This window comes from Otolemur garnettii, unplaced genomic scaffold, assembly GCF_000181295.1.
Source record: "Otolemur garnettii isolate 467f Iridium unplaced genomic scaffold, OtoGar3 scaffold00019, whole genome shotgun sequence".
Taxonomy (NCBI): domain Eukaryota; kingdom Metazoa; phylum Chordata; class Mammalia; order Primates; family Galagidae; genus Otolemur; species Otolemur garnettii.
In genome coordinates this window covers 15,498,532-15,522,753 of record NW_003852414.1, presented here as the reverse complement: position 1 = coordinate 15,522,753, position 24,222 = coordinate 15,498,532, and the positions used below count along the sequence as shown (strand labels likewise).

The 24,222-nt window shown below is 38.7% G+C and overlaps 1 protein-coding gene across 1 annotated transcript in view; it reads left to right on the top strand.

The window, feature by feature from the left end:
* TMEM236 (transmembrane protein 236) overlaps positions 1-21,190 on the top strand; it is a 34,395-nt gene extending 13,205 nt beyond the window's left edge. Inside the window, exons 3-4 of the mRNA XM_003786780.1 lie at positions 3,294-3,435; positions 20,607-21,190. Of these exons, the coding sequence (XP_003786828.1) occupies positions 3,294-3,435; positions 20,607-21,190 (726 nt within the window). The remainder of the gene's footprint in view (positions 1-3,293; positions 3,436-20,606) is intronic.
* The last annotated feature ends 3,032 nt before the right edge of the window (positions 21,191-24,222 follow it).

Below are 24,222 nucleotides of genomic sequence, written 5' to 3'. Positions count from 1 at the left end.
TTCAAGGAGCATCATGGTTATAAAAGGACAGTGTGTGGGTTCGATGGCCCTTTCTAGTTCTTTTTAAAGATATTTCATCTCCTTTAGAACATGTGGGGAAAGGCAATGTCTGGACAAAAAAAGATATTTCATCTCTTGTTACCTATTTTCTTTCTTTCTCTCTCTCTCTGTTCTATCTCTCTCTCTCTCTTTCTTCCTTTTTTTTTTTTCAAACAGAGTTGCACTCTGTCAACTTGGGTGGAGTGCTGTGGCATCATCATAGTTCACAGCAACCTCAAACTCCTGGGCTCAAGAGAGCTTCTTGCCTTACTTTTTCTATTTTTAGTGGAGATGGGGTCTTGCTTTTGCTTAGGCTGGTCTCAAAAACCTGAGCTTAAGCAATCCACCCACCTTGGCTTCCCAGTGTCAGAAGATTATAGGCGTGAACCACTTCACCCCGCCTTGTGCTCTCACTTGCTCGCTCTCTCTCTTTTTTGACAGATTCTTATTCCGTCACCCAGGCTAGAATGCAGTGGAGTCATCATAGCCATCATAGCTCATAGCAACCCCAAAGTCCTGGACTAGGTGATGGTCCTGCTTCAGCCTCCCGCATAGCTGGGACTACAGGTGCCCACCACCAGGCCTGGCTAATTCTTCATTTTTAGTATAGTTTCACTCTTCCTCAGGCAGGTCTCAAACTCCTGACCTCAAGCAATTCTCTGACCTTGGCTCCCTGATTGCTAAGATTACAGATGTGACCTACCGTGCCTGGCCCTTTTTCTTTTTTTTATTATTTAATTTTCACAGAAGTCTAACACACAAACAGAGAAGCACACAAAATGTAAATGTACCATTCCAATAGAGCACCACAAAGCAAATCCCTGTGTAAATACTGGTCAGGACCAGAAGTTAAACTCAGCCAGCTCCAAGCCCTTGCTTCTGGTGATGACTGTCTTTCTCTCCTCTCCAGAGCTAATTTCTACCTCAAATTCTGATAGGACAGATTAGTTGGCCTGTTTTTGAAATATTCACAAGTTTTATTCAAAACTATGGCTGTGAGAGTCATTTGTGTTTTAGGATATAACCATAACTCATTCATTTTTATTGCTGTAAAATATTTCATTTTATGAAGATATCACAGTTAAAAAAAAAAAAGTAACAGTTCTATTCCTGGTGGTTGTTTAGGTTGTTTGCAGTTTTGGCAATTACATATGTTACTTGAATGTGTGTATCTCTTGGTGTGCGTGTGCAAATGTTTCAGTAGGTTAAATACACAGGAATAGAACGGATACGTCATATGATATTCAAATTTAAATTGTAACAGGTAAGATCACACAGTTTTCCATGAAGCATATACTGAGTTTTATAGCTCTTATATAGAGTTCACTAGCAGAGAATGAGCATTCCCGTTGCTCTATTTCCTAACCAGAACTTGCATGGTATGTCTTTTTGTTCCAGCTATGTTGCTGGGTGCATTTCCAAATCTCATTGATGTTTTAAATTGCATTCTCCAATATTTAATGATGTTAGGCATCTTTTCATTTTGCCCATTTTTTTAACGTTTTTGCTCATTTCTTAAACATTTGGAAGAGTTACTTATATATTCAGAGTCCTGGTCCTCTGCTGATTGTATGTATTCACGCTCCTTGACTTTCTTTCATACTTTTAATGGTATCTCTTCATGAAAAGAAGTTCTTAATTTAAAAAGTCTAATTTATCAGTTTCTTTTCTTTTCCTGACCATGTTTCTGTGATTGAGACAATTTTTTCATCTTGTGAATCTGAACCTCAGAGTCCTAATCATTTTCCCCTAATTATACTTTGGAGGCTATATTGTTTCTTCATTGTTTCTTCATTTTCTTTTAAAGTCAAAATCCATTTGGAATTGCTTTTTATATATGTTGTGCAATAAAGGAGGGATCAAACTTCTTTTTCAGATAATATCCAATGGATTGAGCATTATTTTAAAAATAAATCTCTCCTTCTCTGCAGTGCTACCTTTGTTATTATATCAAGTGTGCATATTTGCGATCCTGTGTTGAACTTTCTGTTCTGTCTCACTGCCTGGTTTTCCATTCCTGTGCTAACACCACACTGCTGCCTTAATTCTTGTAGCTTTATAATAATTCTTTTATCTCCTGAAGAATAAACCTTTTGTCTCTTTTTCCCAGAGTTTCTTTCTTTCTTTCTTTTGTGACAAAGCCTTAAGCCATTGCCCTGGGTAGAGTGCTGTGGATCAGAGCTCACAGCAACCTCCAACTCCTGGGCTCAAGCAGTTCTCCTCCTCTGCCTCCCAAGTAGCTGGGACCACAGGCACCTGCCACAACACCCACCCAGCCATGTTTTGGTTGCAGCTGTCAATGTTGTTTGGTGGGTCTGGGCTGGATTCGAACCCACCAGCTCAGGTGTATGTGGCTGGCGCCTTAGCCGCTTGAGCCACAGGCGCCGAGCCTTTCCCAGAGTTTCTTGCTCTTTGTATTTCCATATAAATTTTAGAGTCAGCCTGTCATTTTCTACAGAAGTTTGAAATATTAATTGAGGTTGTATGACATTGGTATCATTTTTTTAAAAAATCTTACTTTCTAACTCTTCATCATAGGTATGTATGAATAACAAATTGTGTTGGGGAGACTTTCTGCATATACAGTCATACAGTCTACAAATAATGATATTTTGTTTTTATTTTTTTCCAATGTTTGTACTGTTGATTTCCTTCTTTTGTTGAGTATGCTGGCCCACGTCTCTAGTATTAACACAATATTGAATAGAAGCATTCCTGGGGGTGTCTTTGTCTTATTCCTGATCTCACAGGGAACACTTTCAACATTTTACCATTAATAAGATAATTGCCATAGGATTTTGTAGGTACTTTAAAAGAAGATGAAGAAATACCCAAAAGCTTTGATAGGCTTACCTGGGCTTTCCCTTCTCAGAAGATCCTAAATATTGATATTGGTCCCCCATATAGCTGTTTGAGGCTGACTCTCAGAAGCTCTGCTTAGCAGTAGAGTTGGAAGGAATTATCTGTTCCACTAAGATGGGAAGCCTACTATTCTATTTTTGTGTGCACTTGCCAAGCTGTATCTTTAACTGAAAACTCTTCCATTGATACGAATCTTCATCACATCTTTAGAACTGACTCAAAACCTTATAGAGTTTTAAACCTGAGAAGCTGAAGAACAAGCTTCTAGTATTGTTTATTTTTAGTAATTGTTAACTTGCAATTAATTCAGTCCTGCTTTTGGATTACTTGGGAGCATTTTGAACAAAGAAAGCACACTAATTTAATGTTTCTAAATGGTTTTCTAAAAACAGATTCAAAAGAACATCAACGGGTCTGCTGATGTCTTACCTGATATGTTACCTGATCTGCCTGTATCTTTGGTCCTGTCATCCTTGATTGTAGTTGATATCGTTGAAAAACTCAGGATATATCCTCTTAGAGGGAGTCAAAAGAGTAAGTATTCTTTCAAATATGAATGTTTTTTAAAAGATTGTTATATCTCTCACCTTCCTGACACTCTGTTTTCTGATGACACATTTAATGATATCTTAGAGCAAACCCTTCTGATAGGGTTATATTTAACCCTTCCCTTGAACATAATTATTTTCATGTTTACCTTGACTGTGAGGTAGTCATTCTTACTTATATTTTGTAGTACTATTAAGTTAATCAAGTTACCAAGTATTTAATACCAAAAACCTTCATTTTCACTTCAGCAAGATAATTATCTAAGAGAATTGTTAGAGAATTTATGTTTTTCTAGGAACTTTCTCAAAACTTTATGTGTAGATGGATTATGGAAGAGTTTAGTATGGATGCCTTTGCTGCAGGTATCAATACGATTACAGCAGTTATGTCCTAGTGAATTATATGTTTTTAACTGTAGATTATAAAATAGTCAAAGACCTCACTAATAACACCAAGATATGCCACATTCCTCCAAAGTGATCAGTTAAAGCTAAATACAGTTTGACCTTGAAAAAAAGCATCCTGTTCATGGAATATTTTGTTTGTTTGGTCATAAATTCCTTCAAATTTCCTTCAATTTCATGAGATAATGTCCGTGTTTAATTTGCAGTATTTGCATGCTAGTTATTAGATGGCTAGATTTTGTCGTGTAGTGCCCATTTCAAACAGGCAGGTCTTGTAAGTTTGCTCCTGATGGGACCAGTGTGCTAATACTTCCAAGTGACAAGGGTAACCCCTTGAGTCAGTGAATATGGGCCATGTCTCACCACCCATCCATTTTTTCTGCTCTGATGGAAAGCAAAACTGAGCTGGAGGCCACCAGGAAATCTGAGGCTCTGCATACTCTGCATTTTGTACTTTGTCCTTGAGTGGGAAATGATGGACATGTTATGTTTAACAAAACACAGGGGACAGCTGGAGCCATCTGGTGAGGAATAGACCCTCCCAAGTAACATCTGCCCTCCAGAGCCAAGCATATACATCTTAAACTGAGGAGATTTGGGAATCTGCAAACCTTTTGCTGTATCTGTGGATTCCTGAAGGACACAAGTCTGTTTTTAAATTGGACTTTTTTTTGAGATGGGGTCTTACTGTGTTGCCCAGTCTGGTCTTGAACTTCTGGGCATAAGCCGTTCTCCTGCCCCAGCCTCCTGGAGTAGCTGGGATTGATTTCAGGCCTGTGCCCCTGCACCCAGCTTCAATTGGCTTATTTTGATGATTCTGTTTTCCATAGTAATGTAAATTTTCTGTCCAAGTTAAGTTTCTTTTATAAGAGAATCACACATGTATGTTTTGGGGAATAAGTTGGTGGCATTTTATTTTTGTTAGTGGTGAGTTGGATTTTTAACGGAGAATTGCCCTTGTATCCCGAAGTGGTGATGATGACTCTGAGAACTGAAAGAAAAGGGCACCCGAAAACGAAGTGGGTCCTGGGAGAAGACTCCAGAACATTTTGTACAAAGCTGCTTCTTAACTTCAAGAGCCTCTCTCTTGAGCTCTTCTCTGCCCATATTCAGAAAGGTTAATGTCTGGTTTGTATAGATTTGCCATTTCTTTTTATTTATTTACTTATTTTTGAGACAGACTCTTATTTTGTCACTCTGGGTAGAGTGTCGTGGCATCATAGCTCATAGCAACCTCAAACTCTTGGCCTCAAGTGATGTCCTGCCTCAGCCTCCTGAGGAGCTGGGACTGTAGGTCCCTTCCACAATGCCAGGTAGCTTTTTTTTTCTTTTTTTTTTTTTGAGATGGGATGTCACTCTTGCTCAGGCTAGTCGTGAACTCCTAAGCTCAAGCAATCCACCCACCTCGGCATCCCAGAGTGTTAGTATTATGGGTGTGAGCCGCCGGGCCTAGCAGTTTTACCATACACTTTAAGAAAACTAGTATGCATTCAAAATGCCTTTGTAAATATAAATAATGCACGCATTTAATTTTATGCAAAATTTGAAATCAAACAATCTCTTATCCTCCTTCAAACATCTATATTAATAAAATAAATTATGTGAATTTTGTTTCCATGGGGTATTCTCATTTATTCCCTGGAACATAAATTAATACCTAATCACTTTAATATAATTCTTAATACATAAATCTGTACTCTAAGCAAGTGTATGCTATATATATGGCTTCATTACATGGGGTACTTCAGAATCAAAGAAATAGGGTCACAGTGGATGATGAACAAGGTGTAGAATAATTTGGCTCCCTGAAGGAAATATGGGGAACATGACTATGTTCTGTGCTCCATCCACATAGTCTGAAATGCAGGCATGTCTTTTGGCTTGTGGCAGTTTTGTCTTTATAATAGATAGAACCAAGGTAATCTATAATTTCTGGATTTACAGACACTCTTGCATCACCCCATGTATCTGAATCCCAAGCTACAAAACTGATCTTGCTGCAGCTTTTCCAAATTTTAAAATAGAAATCTACCTATGAAATATACTTCTGCCTAAAGCAGTCTTCACTGGACCAAGGAATCCTTTCCACTAGCTTTTTGTTACCATTGGAAATACTTCAGTATCAAGTGATGACCATGTAACAACTTCTACGTGTCTCGTGTGTCACGTATGTTGAAGCTCACATGGGAATATTTTGCTGATTCATACATGTCTGAGGCATGACAGATGTACATGGTTCCTAAGATTGTCAACCCCCTCTCCCCTGAACAAATAATAAACCTACAAAGGATAGCTCACATGTCCCCTGCTGTTTCTAGAGTGGGGGTACAAATGACAGCACCTTAACATTTCCAGCTGAGTTAGCTGAGTCTTGACTTGTTGATGACAGGCCATTTATTGCCTCTTCCCCTCCCTTCTTCTTTCTGCTCTGGTTTTAAAACTGGACCCAGTGTCGGTTTCCTATGCCCTTATTTGTTGGTCCAGACCATTAAATACCTCACAGCTTCTGCTGCACTCTCTGGTTCTCATTCTCACACCCAACCCCCTGCAGCATGCTAGTACCCATCACTCCTGCAAGGCTCTGCTCCAAGCACTTCCCCTGTCACTGGCCTCTGGGATCCTGGCTGATGTGCTGCTGGTGCTGTAGACTGATGACCTTTCTTCTGCCAGTGGATATTGGCTTCCTTCCACTGAGTTCTACTTTTCTCAAGAGGTTTCAAACGGAGTAACTGGAATAGCTATTTTTTTAAAATTTCTAGAATGAATATGTCCAATGGATTGGCTGGGCTTCAATGATTTCAGGTGGCAGCCTTTCTACTCTCCTGGAAACCATCAGTTTTTCTATCTTTACACCAGGTGGCTGAGCCTGGCAGCTTTGTTCTATGGGGTCTTGTCCTTTCTCCTTCCATGCAATGTACCTATGTGAACCCCAATCACAATCATCATTAGATTGCCCTCCCAGCCACCACTGAGATTCTTTAACCTCCTTATATACCAGTGGATGTAAAGAGACACATGAGGGCGGCCATAGTTAGGGAGGAAGTATTCAGCCCCACCTTCACAACTCCTTTGAATAGTATTTGTAGCTCAGCGTAGACACCGTGTTACAAAGTGGTATATAAAACTGCATTATAGTTAAAGCATTACCAGGCCATCGGGGAAACCCTGGTTTGATCTGAGGTGTTGTAGGTCAGAAAAGACTAAATGGAGAACGTGGGTGGCAGGTTCTGCGGGAGTCTGCAGACAGACTTGGTGAAGAAAGCTTTTTACGAAGAAGAAAGATTGGGCTTCCGGAAACACAAGTGTGCTTTTTGTGAATGGGTGTGTATGGGAAATAAAAATAACTTTGCTTGGATTTCACACCCTGAATCAACAAACTGGCTGGAAAGCAAGTTGCCTTCTTAAAACCAGCTACTGCTTATTTATTGAGTAGTCCTTCTAAACACCAGCAAAGCTACTCTAAGAGCTACTGTAAAAATTAGCATGTATGCATGTGTGTGAGTTGGGAAGAGGGGAAACTAAACTGGGGGAGGGGTCTCTGGACGCTCTAATTTGTACTTCAACCAGATTTACACAATTTTTGTTTGTTTAAGAGTTGGCGTTTTATGTGATATTTCATTTGGGAACAAAAATGTTATTCTGCTAGATGTTTGAAAGTCATTCATCCAGGACACCCTTTAGAGGGGCAGACTGAACCACTCTCATAACTGAGATCACAACTCTCCATTTCTGCAGGCCTAGGAATCATGATTCTGCACCTCCTAGAGCAGTGGTTTTTGATCTTTTTAAAAACTCATGGTACACTTGAACCTATAGTTACACTTCTGTGACATGCTTAAATTATGTTGATCAAAAAAAAAAAAGAACATACTTACTGTGAGAAAAGAATATACTTACTGTGCTTTGAATGTCTTTCAAAACTAATTTAATTAATAATATTTAAAAATTTTTGCAGCACACTGGTTGACAATCACTGACCTAGAGGCAAAGTGAGCCCCTATCTTAGATCTTATATGTGGCTGCTCCTGCTCCGGGCAGTTTCAGCTTATAAGGAGCTCAGGCCAATCCTGATGGGTAGACAAGGCCCAATACCTTCAACAAACAGATAACTAGTTTTGACATGCTGTTTTGAATTTTTTAATTCTCATGTTTTGTTTTCGCAAAAGAATACGTACTCACTTTAAAAGATTATAAAATAGAGGTAAATGAAGAGAACAAAAAGGGAAATCAGCTTTAAATAAGCTTACGAACTGGACATTTAACTGATTGCATCTTTACATTCATCAGTTGAGAAAACCTATTTTGTAAGTTTTTTTTTCCTTAATGCAGGGTAGATATCATTGTTGTTATTACGTCTTCTACTGCACCCTTTTTATCCGTCCAATAATATTCCATTATGTTAATGAACTGCGATGTATCTAGCTAATCCCCTGTTGTTGGACAGCTAGATTTGTTCTAGTTTTTAATTATTACAAACACTGAGGTTCCCACTCTTGCTCAGAAGTACAAAGGGTTTAGAAGTAAAGGACAGCTCAAAAGATAAGGCAATGTGTCTTTGTGCTGGGGAAGGGGGATGAAGAATAAGAATGGTGCAGGTGGTCCGTGTTTAAAGGGACGCTGTGCTGTGTATGGGTCAGAAGCCACTCAAAGAGGTGACTGGTGAAATAGACCCTGGGGATGGAAAGGGTTAAATCTGCTGCTGGATGAGAGCCGGGTGATATCAGGATGGTGACTGCAGAGTGTCCTCAGAAGACCTGGAGCATCTACTCCTGCCCAGATGCCTTGGCAACAGCACTGCCAGAAGAAAATGACTATTATGGACTGTCTGCTCATGCAGAGAATTATAGAGGGGGCCATAAAGGGATTGTAGAAATGGGTGGGGTGGGGGCCAAGAGTGGTTTGGCATTACTGTGGCTATCTGTGTGGGCAGAGCCAGCTTGCTAGAGGTGAGGTCAACAGGCTATTTGCGTGGAAAACCTCAGCGCTCTGCAAAGGAGGCAGTTTCCACTGTCATATTGGTGAGAGGTGCCAGGTATGATGTTGGCAGGGGAAGGTTTTCAAATAAATCTGCTCACGGTGGCCCTGGTCCAGTTTCTGCTGTGTAGTCTTTTAATATCCAGAGACTTGGGTCAGTGGTACAGGGACCTCAGCCACACAGATGACAATTTCCTTCACTTAGATGTGGAATTTCTGGCTGTACGTCCATGTAAGATTTTAAGGTTTTTGGTATGTGTAGTCATATTGCTCCCTCTAAAGAGGGTCTTCATTTTACCCTCTAAATGGCAATGCAAGAAAAAGCCTGTTTCTCCTCAACCTGGTAACCCCAGATCATTTCTTTCATTTTATCTTCACCAAAATAGCATCATAGGCAAATTAGGTCCTTTTATAATTTGCCTTCTGAAGTAGTAGTTGTTTAATATTTTCTCATAGTTTTCTCACCTATTTGTATTTTATTTATTTATTTTTTTAAAGTAAAGGGGAGAAAATTTTTTAAAAATTTTTAAAATTTTCTCTATACATATACATGTGTTTGTTTTGTTTCCACTTTTTGCCCTCACAAAATTAAAAAGGCTTAAAATTTAATAGCAATAGCAATGTTTAAGATAAGGACTAGAAAGAAAGACCTCATAAAGAATGAACAAAGATAAATACATTCAGAAAAGAAATCAGATGATTGCTGCGACAAAATATTGAGCAATAATACTAATAATAATATAAAAAAGTAACATTCGCATTGTCAAATAAGAGTCTGTCTATCATAAAATGCTTTGACTCTGAGGTTTAGTATGGAGTCATCAGTTAGCTTCTTCTTATTTTTTTTTCCAAAGTCTCAAAAAATAGACAACTAATATTTATAAATAAAAATAAAATATAATTTCAGGGGTGGCATCTATGGCTTAGTGGGTAGAGCGCTGGCCCCATATACCGAGGGTGGTGGGTTCAAGCCCGGCCTCAGCCAAACTATAACAAAAAAATAGCCTGGCATTGTGGTGGGTGCCTGTAGTCCCAGCTACTTGGGAAGCTGAGGCAAGAGAATCACGTAAGCCCAAGAGCTAGAAGTTGCTGCGAGTTATAATGCCACAGCACTCTACCGAGGGCGATAAAGTGAGACTTTGTCTCTAAAAAAAAAAAAAAAAAAAAAAAATTAATTAATTACTTTTTAAAAAAGATAATTTCAAAAAACAGATCATGCCAAATCTTATAGACAACAGAAAAAGAAGAAATACTTCAAAATCATTCTACTTCATCTGGGTACACCTGATATTAAAATTGGAAAAAATATATTATTATAAAGGGAAATTACAAACCTATTTCACTTATGAATAAGGATGCAATATCCTAAACAACATATTAACAAGTTGAATTAAAAATTATTGTTCACATAATGTACTTTGGTCAAAATTAAATCCAACTTATGTGAGAATTAGTCACTATTTTCTTTTCTTTTCTTTTTTTTTTTCTATTCCTTTCCCTCACCCCCTCTCTCCTTCTCTGTCTGCTCTCCCCTTCCCCCACGAAGGGTGAAGGCCTATTTGTATTTTATTAGAAGTCATATACCTGTACTTACGTCCTTGATCAGTTTTTCTGTTGGTATGTCCACTCTTTGTTTTCACTTCTGATTCATGGGTTCTATAATTATTAAGGGTATGAAGTTCTGCCTGTCATAGATATAGTGTGCATTGCGGTGTTATAATCGGCCTTTTAAATTTACTATGGTGTTTTTCACATGGAGAATTTTTAATTTTGACATAGTTCAGCTATCCATATTTCCTTTATTGTTCAGTCTTGGGCACTATGCTTAAAAAGTCTTTATTCACTGCCAGTGAAAATTATTTCCTAATTACTGTCCCTCCAATTTAAAAATTTTTCTAAACTTATAGGCACTTAGATCTTCTGTATATTTCCTCAACAAATTTGACATGTAAATGTTTAATGAAGAAAAGTACAAACTTGTTAATGGATAAGCAACCAGTAAGTTAGGCATGATAATCAATGTGTTTATTTCCTTGACTGCGGGCAAAATTTTTAGACCTCTGCCTCTACTATATTTCTTTCTATTTCTTCTGATACTTCTAACAGATAAAAAGCACTTACTAGTACACTTTCCAAGCATTAATGCCAGGCACAGCCACCCACACGAACTGAGTTAGGATTTCCGGAGCTACAACTTGAACATAGGTAGATTTTTACAAAGAAAACTTTCATGAATGACTCTGAGTTATACCTCCAATTAAGAGCTGTGGTCCTCATTCTTGGCTGTAGGTTACAATCAACTAAGGGGCTTTAAAAATTTTTGATGCCTACGCTGCACCCAAGTAGTTAAATCATAAATTTTGGGACTGGGAATCAGATTCTACTGATTGTTAAAGCTCCCCAGTGGGTTCACCATTCTGAAAGTAATAGAGAGAAAGAAAGCAGGGGCAACTTATACCTGACAATGTCCTGATTTCTTCGTGAAATAGGAAGCAAATTTTCTGCCGGGAACAGTAGAGATGGAGAGAAGGGAGAGAACCCAACAGAAAGGGGAAGCTCTGGGTAACCACAGGGGAGTGGAAGTGAAGTGAGGGAGGGACGGGAAGCTGGACGGGTGAGCAATGTGCACACTGCAGCCAAGGGCGGGACCAGGGATTTGTTCTTCTACCCAAAGAAAAAACTATGGAGGTTTTTTATGCTGAAAAAAAAGAACAGCAGGATTGATCCAGGTGTGGGAGTTTGCAGAGCAGGAATGGAAGAGGCAGAAGGAATTGTTCCTTTCTCAGTTATTTTTTCTTGTTATGACTTACAAAATTATAATTTCTTTTTCTTTTTCTTTCTTTCTTTTTTTTTTTTTTTTTTTTTTTGAGACATAGCCTCACTCTGTTGCCCTGGATAAAGTACTGTGGCATCATAGCTCGCAGCAACCACAAACTCCTGGGCTCAAGTGATCCTCATCTCAGCCTCCCAAATGGGACTACTGGTGCCTGCCACAGTTCTTGGGGTCTCACTCTTGCTTAGGCTGGTCTCAAACTTCTGAGCTCAAGTGGTCCACCCATCTCAGCCTCCCAGAGTGCTGGGATTGTAGGCATGAATTGCCACAACCAGCCATAAATCATAATTTCTTAAAACTAACGCCAATGGTAATTTTCACTGAATTAGAAGCCACCTGTTAATACATATGCAGGAACTTATAGCCATGGGCTTCCACTAGAATCACCAGAAGAGTCTTTGTAAGAAACACACATATGCTCTTGGCCCACTGATGAACAGATAAGGGTACAAACCTGGCATCTGTAGTGTTTTTAAATCTCTCCAAGCAAATTCTGATGCCTGATCTGATCGAGAACCCCTGATTAAGCATGGGAAGCAGCGACAGATACCATGTTGAAAGCTGAGAGGCCAAATCCAGATTATTAAAGGAACTGGCTTTCCATATTTCCTTGCAATGTAACTCATCACATGTTAACCGAACAGAATGTAAGAGATGTCCCAGAGGTTAAAAAAAAAGAGGGTGCTGCTTTTCTGTGAATAAATTGAATGGCATTCTGAGTTCCTCTTTGGTTCTTTTTAAGAAACAGCTTATTATACAGTATGAGGCCAGCGTGTGAGCTGGGTTTCCATAATGTGCTGTTTTGCAATCTGTTTAGGGATGAGTATGAGGAACACCATGTCCGGAGATTATGCCAAGCAGGGAGGGTATTTCCTTCCATACCCTGCTTTTGCTATTTAGAAAAAGTTTCAAGAAAGTATTTCTGTTTGAGATTTTTTTTCCCCTTCTCAATAAGTAAGTGACTGTTTACTTGACCAGAGTAAGAGAAGGGTAGAATTTCTGATTTATACCTTCTGATGAGGTACCAGCTGTCAGAATTAGACCACGTGAATTGGGCCAGAAACCACAGTGAAGTGTGCACCTTGCCAAGGGACCCAGAACGGCAGGTGCTATCAGAATGTTCAGTTAAGCCTCCCTTCAATTTTGAGAGTTTTACATGATTTTCACAAGTTGGCCTTAAATTGTTTTTCCCTTAATGGGCAAAACAAACAAACAAAAAAAAAATTGTGAACAATTTTAGTTTGTAAAATGAGATACTTGAGAGTTGTAGAGGATGTTTTAGAAATAAGCATTTCAGGGAGACTGATGGGATTAAGGGAATGTTAAGAATTCAGCCTGCATTCTTTTGGAATACCAAATCTTGTTTTCCATATCATTATGAACCAGGAAAGCTTATGGCCCCAGAGTGAAATTAAAAGCCTAGGTCATTGATTTTCTTATCTTGAATTGAAGAGAGCTGATTGCCTGCATAATATTTAGATATTCTTGGTCTACAAGGAGGTGGGACGTTTGGGTTTACATTGTGTATGTGTGTTAATAGTGCCAGCCTGTCTATAGGAACATGGTTTTTCTCATGCTGGGTTTCCACTTGCTATTTTGGGACCCCGAGTCCTCCTACTTCTGGGTGTGTGCACATGTGAGGGACGGGGGTTCCAAGGGCTGCTTCTGATGAGCTCACAAACACAATCTTCTGGGAATCACACATGTATTCACCCTTTCTTCCCCCTCCTGGTGAACCCTGTGATACTGCCTGGCAGCCCCCCCCCCCCAAATGCTTTGAGCCACTGCTGCTGCTGCAATCCCTTTGCCCAAGTGCCGCTGGGCTATGCAAGTGCCATGCTGTGCTGGCACAGTCTGCTGGGCCCAGTGCCCTGTCACATCTTCTCTTACAGTTGAGCTACGCCGGTCTTCAGGCTGCGCTGCCAGGCACTCCCGGTGGCCTCCAGGGCTTGCCAGTGGGATCAGTCCTCTACTCCAGGATGGGGACCAGGGATGGACCCTACCTCTCAGGGTCTAGCCTGGCTGCATGCCACAGTCCTGCCGCCCATGGACTCTGGGGAGTGACCATTGAGCCCAAGTTTTATGCTTCAGCTTCCTTGCCTTACTGCAGGATTTTTTTCCCTCCGAGATGTTCATAGTTCCTGCATGCTAATACACTTCAGAAAAGAAATTGCTCCCACCTTTTGTTCAGCGCATCTTAGTGGTGAATATGTTTTATTTCCACATGAGGCACGCCGCTCGGTGCCAGGGGTTCAAAGGAGAGCAAAAGCCGGCAGAGACCCCTCTTCCTGGAACTCCCGGGCTAGCAGACAGTGTGACATTAATACACTACACTGTCACCATGGGTCATTAAAGCTCTGATAGGCACTCTGAAGCCTGTGAATCAGGTTCATTCCCAGTAGGCATCCATTTTTGTCACCCAGCTCAAGTTCACTCTGAGATTCCTAGCTGAAATCTGTGTCCAAGCCCCTAAAACTCCTAAATACTTGTAATAATAGAGAAAATACTAGTAGACACATTTCAAATCTAAGTCTAAAATTATTTATGTCTGGCAGTGAGATAACTATATATGCTTCTTGACATTTTATCTCACTTTCTATGTTTTATTTAAATATATTCAATATTATTTATTTTTATATATTATAAAATAAATATTCCTGGACCCATCCAGGAATAAGAGAAAGTAAAAAAAAAATCAGCATGCATTATTACATAAATATATTTCTAGTCAAATATATCTGAAATATATGCCATATATAGATAATAAAAATAATTGGGTTTTCTATTTGTATAAAAACATATACAGATTATAAATAAAACCACATTCTTTAGTTTAAATACATCTCTACCAGGAAAAAGAGCTAGAATATTATAAATGAAAAACTGAAGTTTAGAAAGTCTTCTCAGTCTTGAAAAATAGAATATTTTAAAAGTAATAATACATTGTTGTCCATTTTTAGCAATGTTTGTCCAGGGGTCGATGAATGTGTAGAGTAATGGTAGAGAGGAAAAGGATTTTTAAACCATCTGGCCTTTCAGCTGTGTCCTTTGAGAAAAGAAGTCTCTTACAATTTCACATTGCATAAAATCCAGAAATGACACATTTACTTATTGTCACATTTAGGCAACGCATGGCAGGGAACTGCAACTGAATCTCAGGCGTTTTGAGTTTACTAGGTACCAATAGAATGCCTTTTATGAAAAAAGTAGCCACTACCATTTCCTATCAGGGAATGTAGGCCATGGGCTTTCCAGAATGGGTGGCACATTTGTCTTGAATTCATCCTCACTGTCGTCATCATGATGGTTGTTTGGTGAAAACTTGTGTACAGTTTTGCACACAAGCAGTAGTGTGCTAGTCAGCATTTAACCAACTGCTTTTCCGGAGAAGGATGAGGGTTGGGGGGAAGAATCCTGATTAATAGCATTAGTCAATTTCCACTGGTGTTATTTTTCCCACCATGACCCATATCATGCTCCCAGGATGCTTTCACTGAACAGTGATTATGGAATAGGGAAGAGATGGTCAGATGGGCTCTTGTGAGCTAGTATAAGCTGTCTCCACCTGAATAGGTAGCATTTCCCTTTGTGATGGGAACCGAACTCATGACCTTGTTAAGGCTCTGTGGCAGTGTTTCTTAACCTTTTTTATGTCATGGCACATTTGAACCTATAGTTAAACTTCCAGGGCACACTTAAACTGTGTTGATCAAAAAAAAAAAAAAAAACCATACAAGTAGAGTAAAAAAAAAAAAAAAAAAGAATATATATAGTATGATTTGAACTTCTTTTGAAAATAATTTAATTAATGTTCTTTAAAATTTTTCACAGCACAGCTAAGATCCTTTCATGGCACACCAGTTGAAAATCACTACTCTTGGGTATGACACTATTTCTCAAACTTTTGACCTCCCCAATATACGGGAACCTGGCAAACAGTGTCAATAGCCCAGGTTTAACTGTATTCCCTCTTATTATTTACTACACGCTGATATTTCCTATTCCATTACAATTAATTTGACAAAATAAATTGTTTAGCTACGGCTACTTTTCTTCTTTTTCTCAAGACAGAGACTCACTCTGTTGCTGTGGCTAGAGTGCAGTGGCATCATTATAGCTCACTGCAAATTCAAACTCCTGGGCTCAAGTGGTCCTCCCACCTCAGCCTCCCAAGTAACTGGAACTACAGGTGTGCACCACTGTGCCCAGTACCCAGTAATTTTTCTACTTTTTGTAGAGATGCAGCATTACTATGTTGCCCAGGCTGCTCTTGAACTCCTGACCTCAAGTGATCCTCCTGCCTTCACCTCCCCAAGTGCTGGGATTACAGGCAAGAGCCAATACCCCCAGACTGCTATTTATTTGTTTAATACATGTATGACTGCTCTATATGTGAGCCATGATTTTTAAGTTCTTTACCGATATCAACTTGTTCCTTTATTAGCATCTCTGAGGTAGGTGTTGTAGTTCATGTGTATTACTTGGCTGTATTTCTGGTTATCCTATCTCAGTAAGCATAAAATCTCAAAATACCAGTGTCTGTAATTTACCTTGGAGTGCCTGTTAACTGATTGCCTTTTTTGCCTCTTGTTCTCTGAGTATTATGACTGCAAGTGCTTTTTATGCTTAATGTGATCTTTAAAAAATTATTTGTATAGACCTGTTAATTTTCTTCTTCTCCAGATTTTTTTCTTAGTTATATTTATTTAGATCATTAGTTTTGAGCTTTTCCAGAACAATTTCCCCCAGGAAAAACAGTCTGAGGGCCTGTTTATTGAGACTGGTCATACTTTCTTCTGAGTAACTCTGTATCTTCTGGTTGCTGTGACTTGGGTGACAATCTTGCTCCACACAGTTGCATCTTTGCTGCTCTCTCTGCTCCTCTGTGACTCCCATGCTGCACATTCTCCTCTAACTGGGTCTTTCTCTTGCTCTGAGCACTTTAAGGGTTTTCTCTTGAACTTAGAATAAAGTCTAAAGCTTTTATCTTGGCCCATAAGGCCCTGTATGATCTGTCTCTGCCACAGACCATATGCTTATAGGGGCTAGGGTTTGGGATTCAAGTTCTGGTCTGTTTACTTGCTAGCTGTCTGACTTAGGAAATATAGGAGAACCTCCGTAAGTTGACCACCCAAGCTGCTGTAACAAACTGGTCAACATACAGAGGCAGTTGACATAAGGAAGTAGGCCTACTGTGCTCATACATACATGTGGTGCATGCCCAGTCTATGCAAAACAGGTCACCTTGAGGAGGTGGTCAATGCCCAAAGGTAGTCAACTATGGAGGTTCTATTGTAGTTAATTTCTCTGTGCCTCAGTTTACTCATCATTAAAATGGGAAAATAATTGTATCTACACATAGGGTTTTGATAAATGAGTTAATGTATATGAAAGGCTTAGAACAGTGACTGGTATATAGAAATTACTAATAAAAATTATCTACTCCACAATTCTTTCGTCTCTGCCTGCCTGACCTCTTGGCAAACTCCCTTTCTTTCAACTCATACGGTGGAAGGATCTTTACCCACACTAGTCCTCCTAGCCTGCAAGTTCTTTCTTCCACCCTTCACCTCATTAATTCCTACTTATTTTTCCCATCTTTGTGTAACTATAACTTCTCTGATGAGTCACCTCTGAGTCCCCAGTGCAATTCGAATCCACTGTGATGTTCTTTCATCACAGAATTTACTTTCTTTCGAAAATCCTGCCCCTGTTAATTATTCTGTGTTTATTGGTGTGACAGAGGCACAAAGCTGAGTTTGCATACTATTTGCTACGTCATTTGCCAATGGCTAGCCGGGGATAGGGACAGCATTTTACTGCCCTGCCTGTCTGCTTGTAACAAGCATTAGGAGTCTCACTGATGCCTTTTCTGTATGAGCTTTATTCCAGGATTGTTCCATGCTGTCTTTCCTTGGGATTCCCTTTATATTCTTCTTTCTTTCTATTTAAATAACTTACTGCTCTCCTATTCTCTTTGCAAGGGAGAGTATGTGCTTACTCCCAAAATTGCCTCACTCTTGATTTCTTGTTGCGTCTTTTTGTTTTACTCCCCACCCAACACTCACCTTGAGCAATCAACAGCTTCTAGGGAACAAGTCAGAGGGAGAAACAAATCCATATAAATAAATAATAAAATAAAACAGGTAGGAGTTTACCCGCCTAAACACTTGTCTGTTATTGAAATTACATTTCCTCAGCTGGCACAGTGAAGGCAATATGTTGCAGCAGCGGGCAGCAGCTGTGGGGAAGGACGCAGGGAGGCTGCTATTTTTACTTTTTACGGGGCAATGGGAGCCTCTCAGGAAGTGAGATCGCTGCCTTTATGCGCGTATCTTTTGTGGATTTTGCACAAGTAAATATTGTTTTATCCGAGTAGAACAAAGAACAACTAGCAACAGCAAGACAAAGATTTGTAGTCACAAGTGGACATTTGAAAAGTACTAGTTTGGAGAAGAAAGTAACCAGGGAGCCGAAGGCAACAGTGTTGCAGACATACACATTGATGCTGCTCTGAGATGCATTTGCTGGTCCACTCCGGTGAACAAAGGACTTCTCCTTCCTTAACAATCCCCTGCCCGCGGAGCGGAGAGCCCTGCAGTGTTTTTCCGTTAATAGTTCTAATGATTTTTCTCTTGCAAAGAAGAAGTAGAGCCCCTGTACCTCCAAATCTAAGTTTGCCCCTACCAGGTGGTGGAGAGACATGAAGTGCCCGTTCCTAATCTCACCAAATCTCATCAAAACCAAACTCTAGCTAAGAATTCATTGTTCCTACCCACAGTGGCGCTTCCCTTGAGATTTTATGAGTGTCACTGACTGTTTGAAAAATGTTAATGTGTCCTTTCTGGCATCGCCACATCCTAGCTTTGAAACAATGCTGAATTTGCAATTGTCTTTCAAAAGCCCAAACTATACACTTTGTTCTTAATGTTTACAGAGGCATTTGGATTTTCATTCAAACAGCTTCATCTACCAAGAGAGGTGAAGGAGAGTTCTCTAGGATATGACATTTCTTTTTCTTTTCTTTTTTTTTTTTTTTTTTGAGATAGAGTCTTACTGTTGCCCTGGGTAGAGTGCCACAGCGTCATAGCTCACATCAACCTCAAATTCTTGGGCTCAAATGATCCTCTTGCCTCAGCTTCCCCAGTAGCTGGGCCTATAGGCATCCGCCACAACACCTGACTGGTTTTTCTATTTTCAGTAGAGATTAGGTTTCCCTGTTGCTCCAGCTAATCTTGAACTCCTGAGCTCAGGCAATGCACCTGCTTTGGCCTTTCAGAGTGCAAGGATTATAGGTGTGAGCCACCATGCCTGGCTGGACATGACATATTTTAAGACACATTTTTTAGATCAGATTTTTAAAAAATAAAATGAGAGATACAATTGATACAAATGAGCATGAGTTTAAAAAAGATGACTTTATGAATTTAAAAATAATAGCTGACTGCTATATAATTTTCTCTCTTTCTTGAGGATTATTTATTAAGATGATATCTAAACAGGCCACTATCACTTCTAAGGTTGGTAAAAGAGTTTCTAAGGTCATGGCTTCTAGCATTTACCTATGAATAATTCATACCAGAAGTAAGAGATGTTTCATTGAGAATTTAGATAATCTTGTTCCTTTATAAAAGCACTCAATTCACACTTAAAATTTGACAATAATTAGTTAATTGTATATGAGAAAACCAAGTTTATTGTGTCCTTTAAAAAACTTCTATGCATAGTAATCAAGCATTTTATTAGTCATAATAAATAAATAATCATAATTTATTTATTTGTAAAATGTTTTCACTTTCAGCTCAAGGCGGTCCCACAAATTGTTATTGACTTTGTCTCTTGGATCTTTCGGGCTGTTCAGTTTAATGGCTCCCTGTGAATTTAAGTCCTATTGGGTGACGTGGCAGTTTGGCACATTCACTGAATAAACTTTGTCAAGGCCTGATAATTTCTTAGCAACAAAAATGGTGTCTGTAAGTGGATAAATGTTTGGAAAAGAACATGATAAATCCTTCACGTATAAAAACAATGCCATCGACACTGGATGTGTTGAGATAACAGGGTCCCTTCATAATCTCACCTTTGACACCATTGTGCACACACACACACACGCACACCCATGGTGGTGATAAGTGATTTATTAAACTCATTTAGATAACCAGTGTGTTGGCTAGGTCCAGTTTCGTGACCAACGAAAGAGATGCTTTAGACTAGCCAGTCTTACTGTCTGCTTTGAAAATCTTTGAGAAAGAATAGCTGAAAATCTTGGATTCAGTGTGTCACTGTTTCCTATGAATCTCTGATGGTTACATAGATTCCTTTTTAGCACCAAACTCCATGCCTGGAGACCTAGGGCAGCGGTAATATTTAATAATTCCTGTGAGCTTCTGCTTTATCTTATAAAATGACAAGCTCGGACCAGTGAATTTCTAGAATCACTTGATTTTATGATATTCGTGTGTTTTGCAATGAGCAAATGATACATTACCACCAAATAAGTAATAGCAGCCATAAAGTTAAGAGTTTAAGAGTGTCAGACAACCTGGGTATGAATTCCAGTTTTGCCCATCTGAATTTATCTGAATCTGAATTGAGGCATCTTTTAACCTCTTGGGCCCAGTTTTTATATTTGTAAAATGGGTTGGTAATCCCTAATTCTCAACTTTGTTCTCTGAGAATGAAATGAAATAATATGTGAAAGTGTTCAACTCACTAACCAGAGAGGGCTGCTACTATGAAATGGTAAAAATGACTAAGGATCCAGACCCAGGAAAATACCAAGACACCAGGAGCCTTCTCTACTCTGTATTTTTTCAGTGTGCTACCTCATTCTTCTCTGGAAGTTCCAAGAGAATGCTTATTTAGACAACACTTAGAACTTTTATTTTTGAATTGAAGTTTACATTTTCATACAATTTAAATTCGAATAAATCAATGTATTGCAGGCATTGAAGACGGGAACACCCAAACAACCTCTTTGCAACAAGTAAGAACTGTGACGGAGCAGGTGAAGCAAAATGAAGACAACCCTTCATCTCCTCCAGATGCAGGGAGAACCCAGATCTCACAACCATCGCGACCCATGACCCAGAGCCAGGTGTCTGAGCTGATGGAACCCCAGGAACCATCATTTCACTCAGGAATCCTGGCAGCCATGTCTCGGCGGGACATGCGGGCCGAGATATTTCTGTGGAACTTTCTGCTGTGGTCTGACACTATTGAAATGGTGCGTGTGGCCGGTCATCCCAGGGTGTACAAGTCAGCCTGGATATATCCAGTCTACATCTTCAGTTTCATGTCTCTCCTGCGAATGATATTCACTCCCAAAAATCCTCTTCTCAATTCCCTGGGTGTCCTGCTGCAAGATTTACCCTTTGTTTTTGTTAGACTCGGTTTGATCATTGCCTTGGGGACAATCACGCCCGTGCTGGGCCTTTGTAAAAACATAGTGGTGACTGTCTCTTACGTTTACTTCAATCACCTAACTCGGCTAAGGGTTTTCTCTACCTTTGAAATGTCTCCGTTTTAAAAAGAAAGTGGAATAGTAGGAAGACCTTTCTGTTATGATGTAAGCATGTTTGTAGTACTTTTTTTCCTGGGACTTTAGTCTTTGCACTCTATAAAGAAATGAAGAATAGATTGTAGAGCATAAGCTATTTTTTAATTTAGCATACCAGGTTTTTTATGTATACAAATGGTGCTAAATTTAAACAGTTATATATATATATATATTTTTAACAGCTATATTCTTATAAGTTGAGTCTCAGGGATGGCTAGAACATGTCAGTAGTCAATTTTAGTTAGTTGTGTATATGACACTTCTTCTAAAAACACTCTTCAGTAAAACCTTTAAAAAAAAAAAACTGAAAAGGTGTTTTTCCCACTGTTAGTCCAAGAATGAGATTTTTATCTTTCATGTAAATTAAAGAGCATCATAGGAAATGATTAATTAAAATTAGATTTTCAGAAATACATCTGAAGTTCAATATTGAATTTTTAGATTATACCTTTTTAAAAATTTGGACATTGTAGCTTTAGGGTTTACTCCCAACATGAAAGCATATTCTTTATGCCACTGGAGTGAGTGATGTTTATTTAGTCAAATTGATTTCAGCCTAAACAACAATTCACTTGAGCAGATATTCAGCTCAGCTCAATGCTTAGCCATTTGGCTAGTACTGTGGTACTAACTTGAAGTTTACTGTAATGAAGTCACGGTACTTCAGTAATACCTAGATATAGTTTTATGATAGTAGTAAAAGAATATTTTATTTGTGGAATTTGATACCATGATAAGAGTGGTCAAGTACAATCCCTGTTTAAAATGGGAAGTTCAACTTAAAATAGCAAAGGTATCAGTGTCATATGTGATATTATATCATGAATATATTGATGTTATAAAATAATTAGGTACAAAATGATGTCATATTACCATGTTGGGACACTCTCTGATATTTATAGTAGGGTCTTTCCACTTGTCCAAATATTCAGATGCCTGGAGAGATTTTTGAGAGGCTTATTTATATACGAAGAGTAATGATTTTATACATTGCCAATGCTAACAAAAGTGGCTGAAGAATGAATAACTGACATTGCCTGTAGCTCTCCACCAAATCCCACAGTCTCATTTTCCTGGGTGTCTGATGTTTTTTCTCATATTGTAAGAGAAGGTTTACTAACAGTTGTTAAAAGCCTGTCTTCTACCTTTATAATTTGGGACAAGTTCCTTGACCACTATGGGCCTCAGTTCCCATATCTAAAAGTTAAACATAATACATAATATTAGATAAATTATAATACTAGTACTAATTTAATAAGACTGAGTGGAGTAAAGGGTCAGAAATGCTCTGAGCATATTGGCTAGCAGATAATAGTAACTTGATAAGTGCCAAGTGTTTTCATGGTACCAAGTCCCCTATAAACAAGTAACTAAATGCATCTTTACAATTATTATTCCCTGCTTACAGTCTGGGATGTGGGATCCTAAGGTTACCACAGACAATAGCTTTTCATCAAACAGCATTATGTTCAAAAGTGAGGGATCTGCTGACTCCATAGATTGAAATGGATGAGGACATCCATTCATCAGACAGTTGTATCCCTCCTCAGAGCTCCCTTAAAACTTAAAGTATAGTACTTTATTACAATTTTTATTATGTTTACTTTTCTAAGTTTCCCACTGATCTTCAAATTCCTTAAAGGAAGGCCTGAGGGTATCTTGTTTAACAATACCCCTTTGTCTATCAATCTCGCAGGCACTTCACAATGCTTATAACTTAAAAAAAAAAATCATAATGCAAATAATTTTTTCCTAATTCTGCCATGATAATCTTTTTTTATTAAGAAAAATCTATCACCAAGGGATTAACTTGTAATAGTCCTAAATATGAAAATATTTTACATAAATGTATGTTTATTTATCCTCATATTAGAATTTGTAAACAGTGATTAGGTAAAATCTAAAGTATTATTTTTTGAGTTTATAATGCATTTTGTATCTAATGTTTGAACATGAACGTGCCTGATATTTTGGGAAGTTGCAGCACTTCACACAAGTAATGAAGGCATGTATTTTTCAAAGGATCACATATTGGAGGTAAATCGAGTATTTAGTTTTATTTAATATTTAATTTTAAGAGTATACAAGTCTTTATAGAGTTCAAGTCTGTAGTATATGATAGAAATTATAGCAAGTTGTACTGATAAAACATTAGCAGTTCTTATAGCTTCTTATTGTTGCTAGTTAAAGCCTGTATAGATTTTATGTCCTAATAAAAATTTACTTTCTTACTATATGAAAATATACTTGCAGTAAATGGCAGTATCTGTAATGGGCTATATGAGATTGTTTTCCAAGTAAAATTTGGAACCTAGGTGATAATTATGTCTTTACTAAATGCCAAGTTTAAATAAAGTTAGTTTAGAAAAAAATACCTTAAAAAATCTGGGTGGCGCCTGTGGCTCAGTGGGTAGGGCGCTGGCCCCATATACTGAGGGTGGGGGCCTGGCCCTGGCCAAACTGCAACAAAAAAATAGTTGGGCATTGTGGTGGGCGCCTGTAGTCTCAAGCTATTCAGGAGGCTAAGGCAAGAGAATCACCTAAGCCCAGGAGTTGGAGGTTGCTGTGAGCTGTGATGCCACAGTACTCTACCGAGGGCGATAAAGTGAGACTCTGTCTCTAGAAAAAAAAATTCTATCTACAATCAGGCTATTACTGTAGAGTCTAATAATTTTTATAAAATTTTAATACAATGTAATAAAAATTCTAATACATTTTATAGACGTTTTAATCCCTTTTCTTTGTAAATGTTAATGTTTGAAATTATAGTGTGTGGATGTTACAGTCTTTTCTTATCAGGGCCTGATTTCACCGAATGACAATTGTAGTAAGACAGGAAAAGAGAAAGTAAGGCAATGGTGTGTTGATTGCCTCCTGGGTACCGGCCACGGAACTATATTTGCTTAATAAGTGAGTATTTTATCCTGCGGACCTTGGGGCAGGACATTTCTTAGTGAATATGTCAATAGCTTTTCTTTGTCACAGGCATTAAAAAATACATT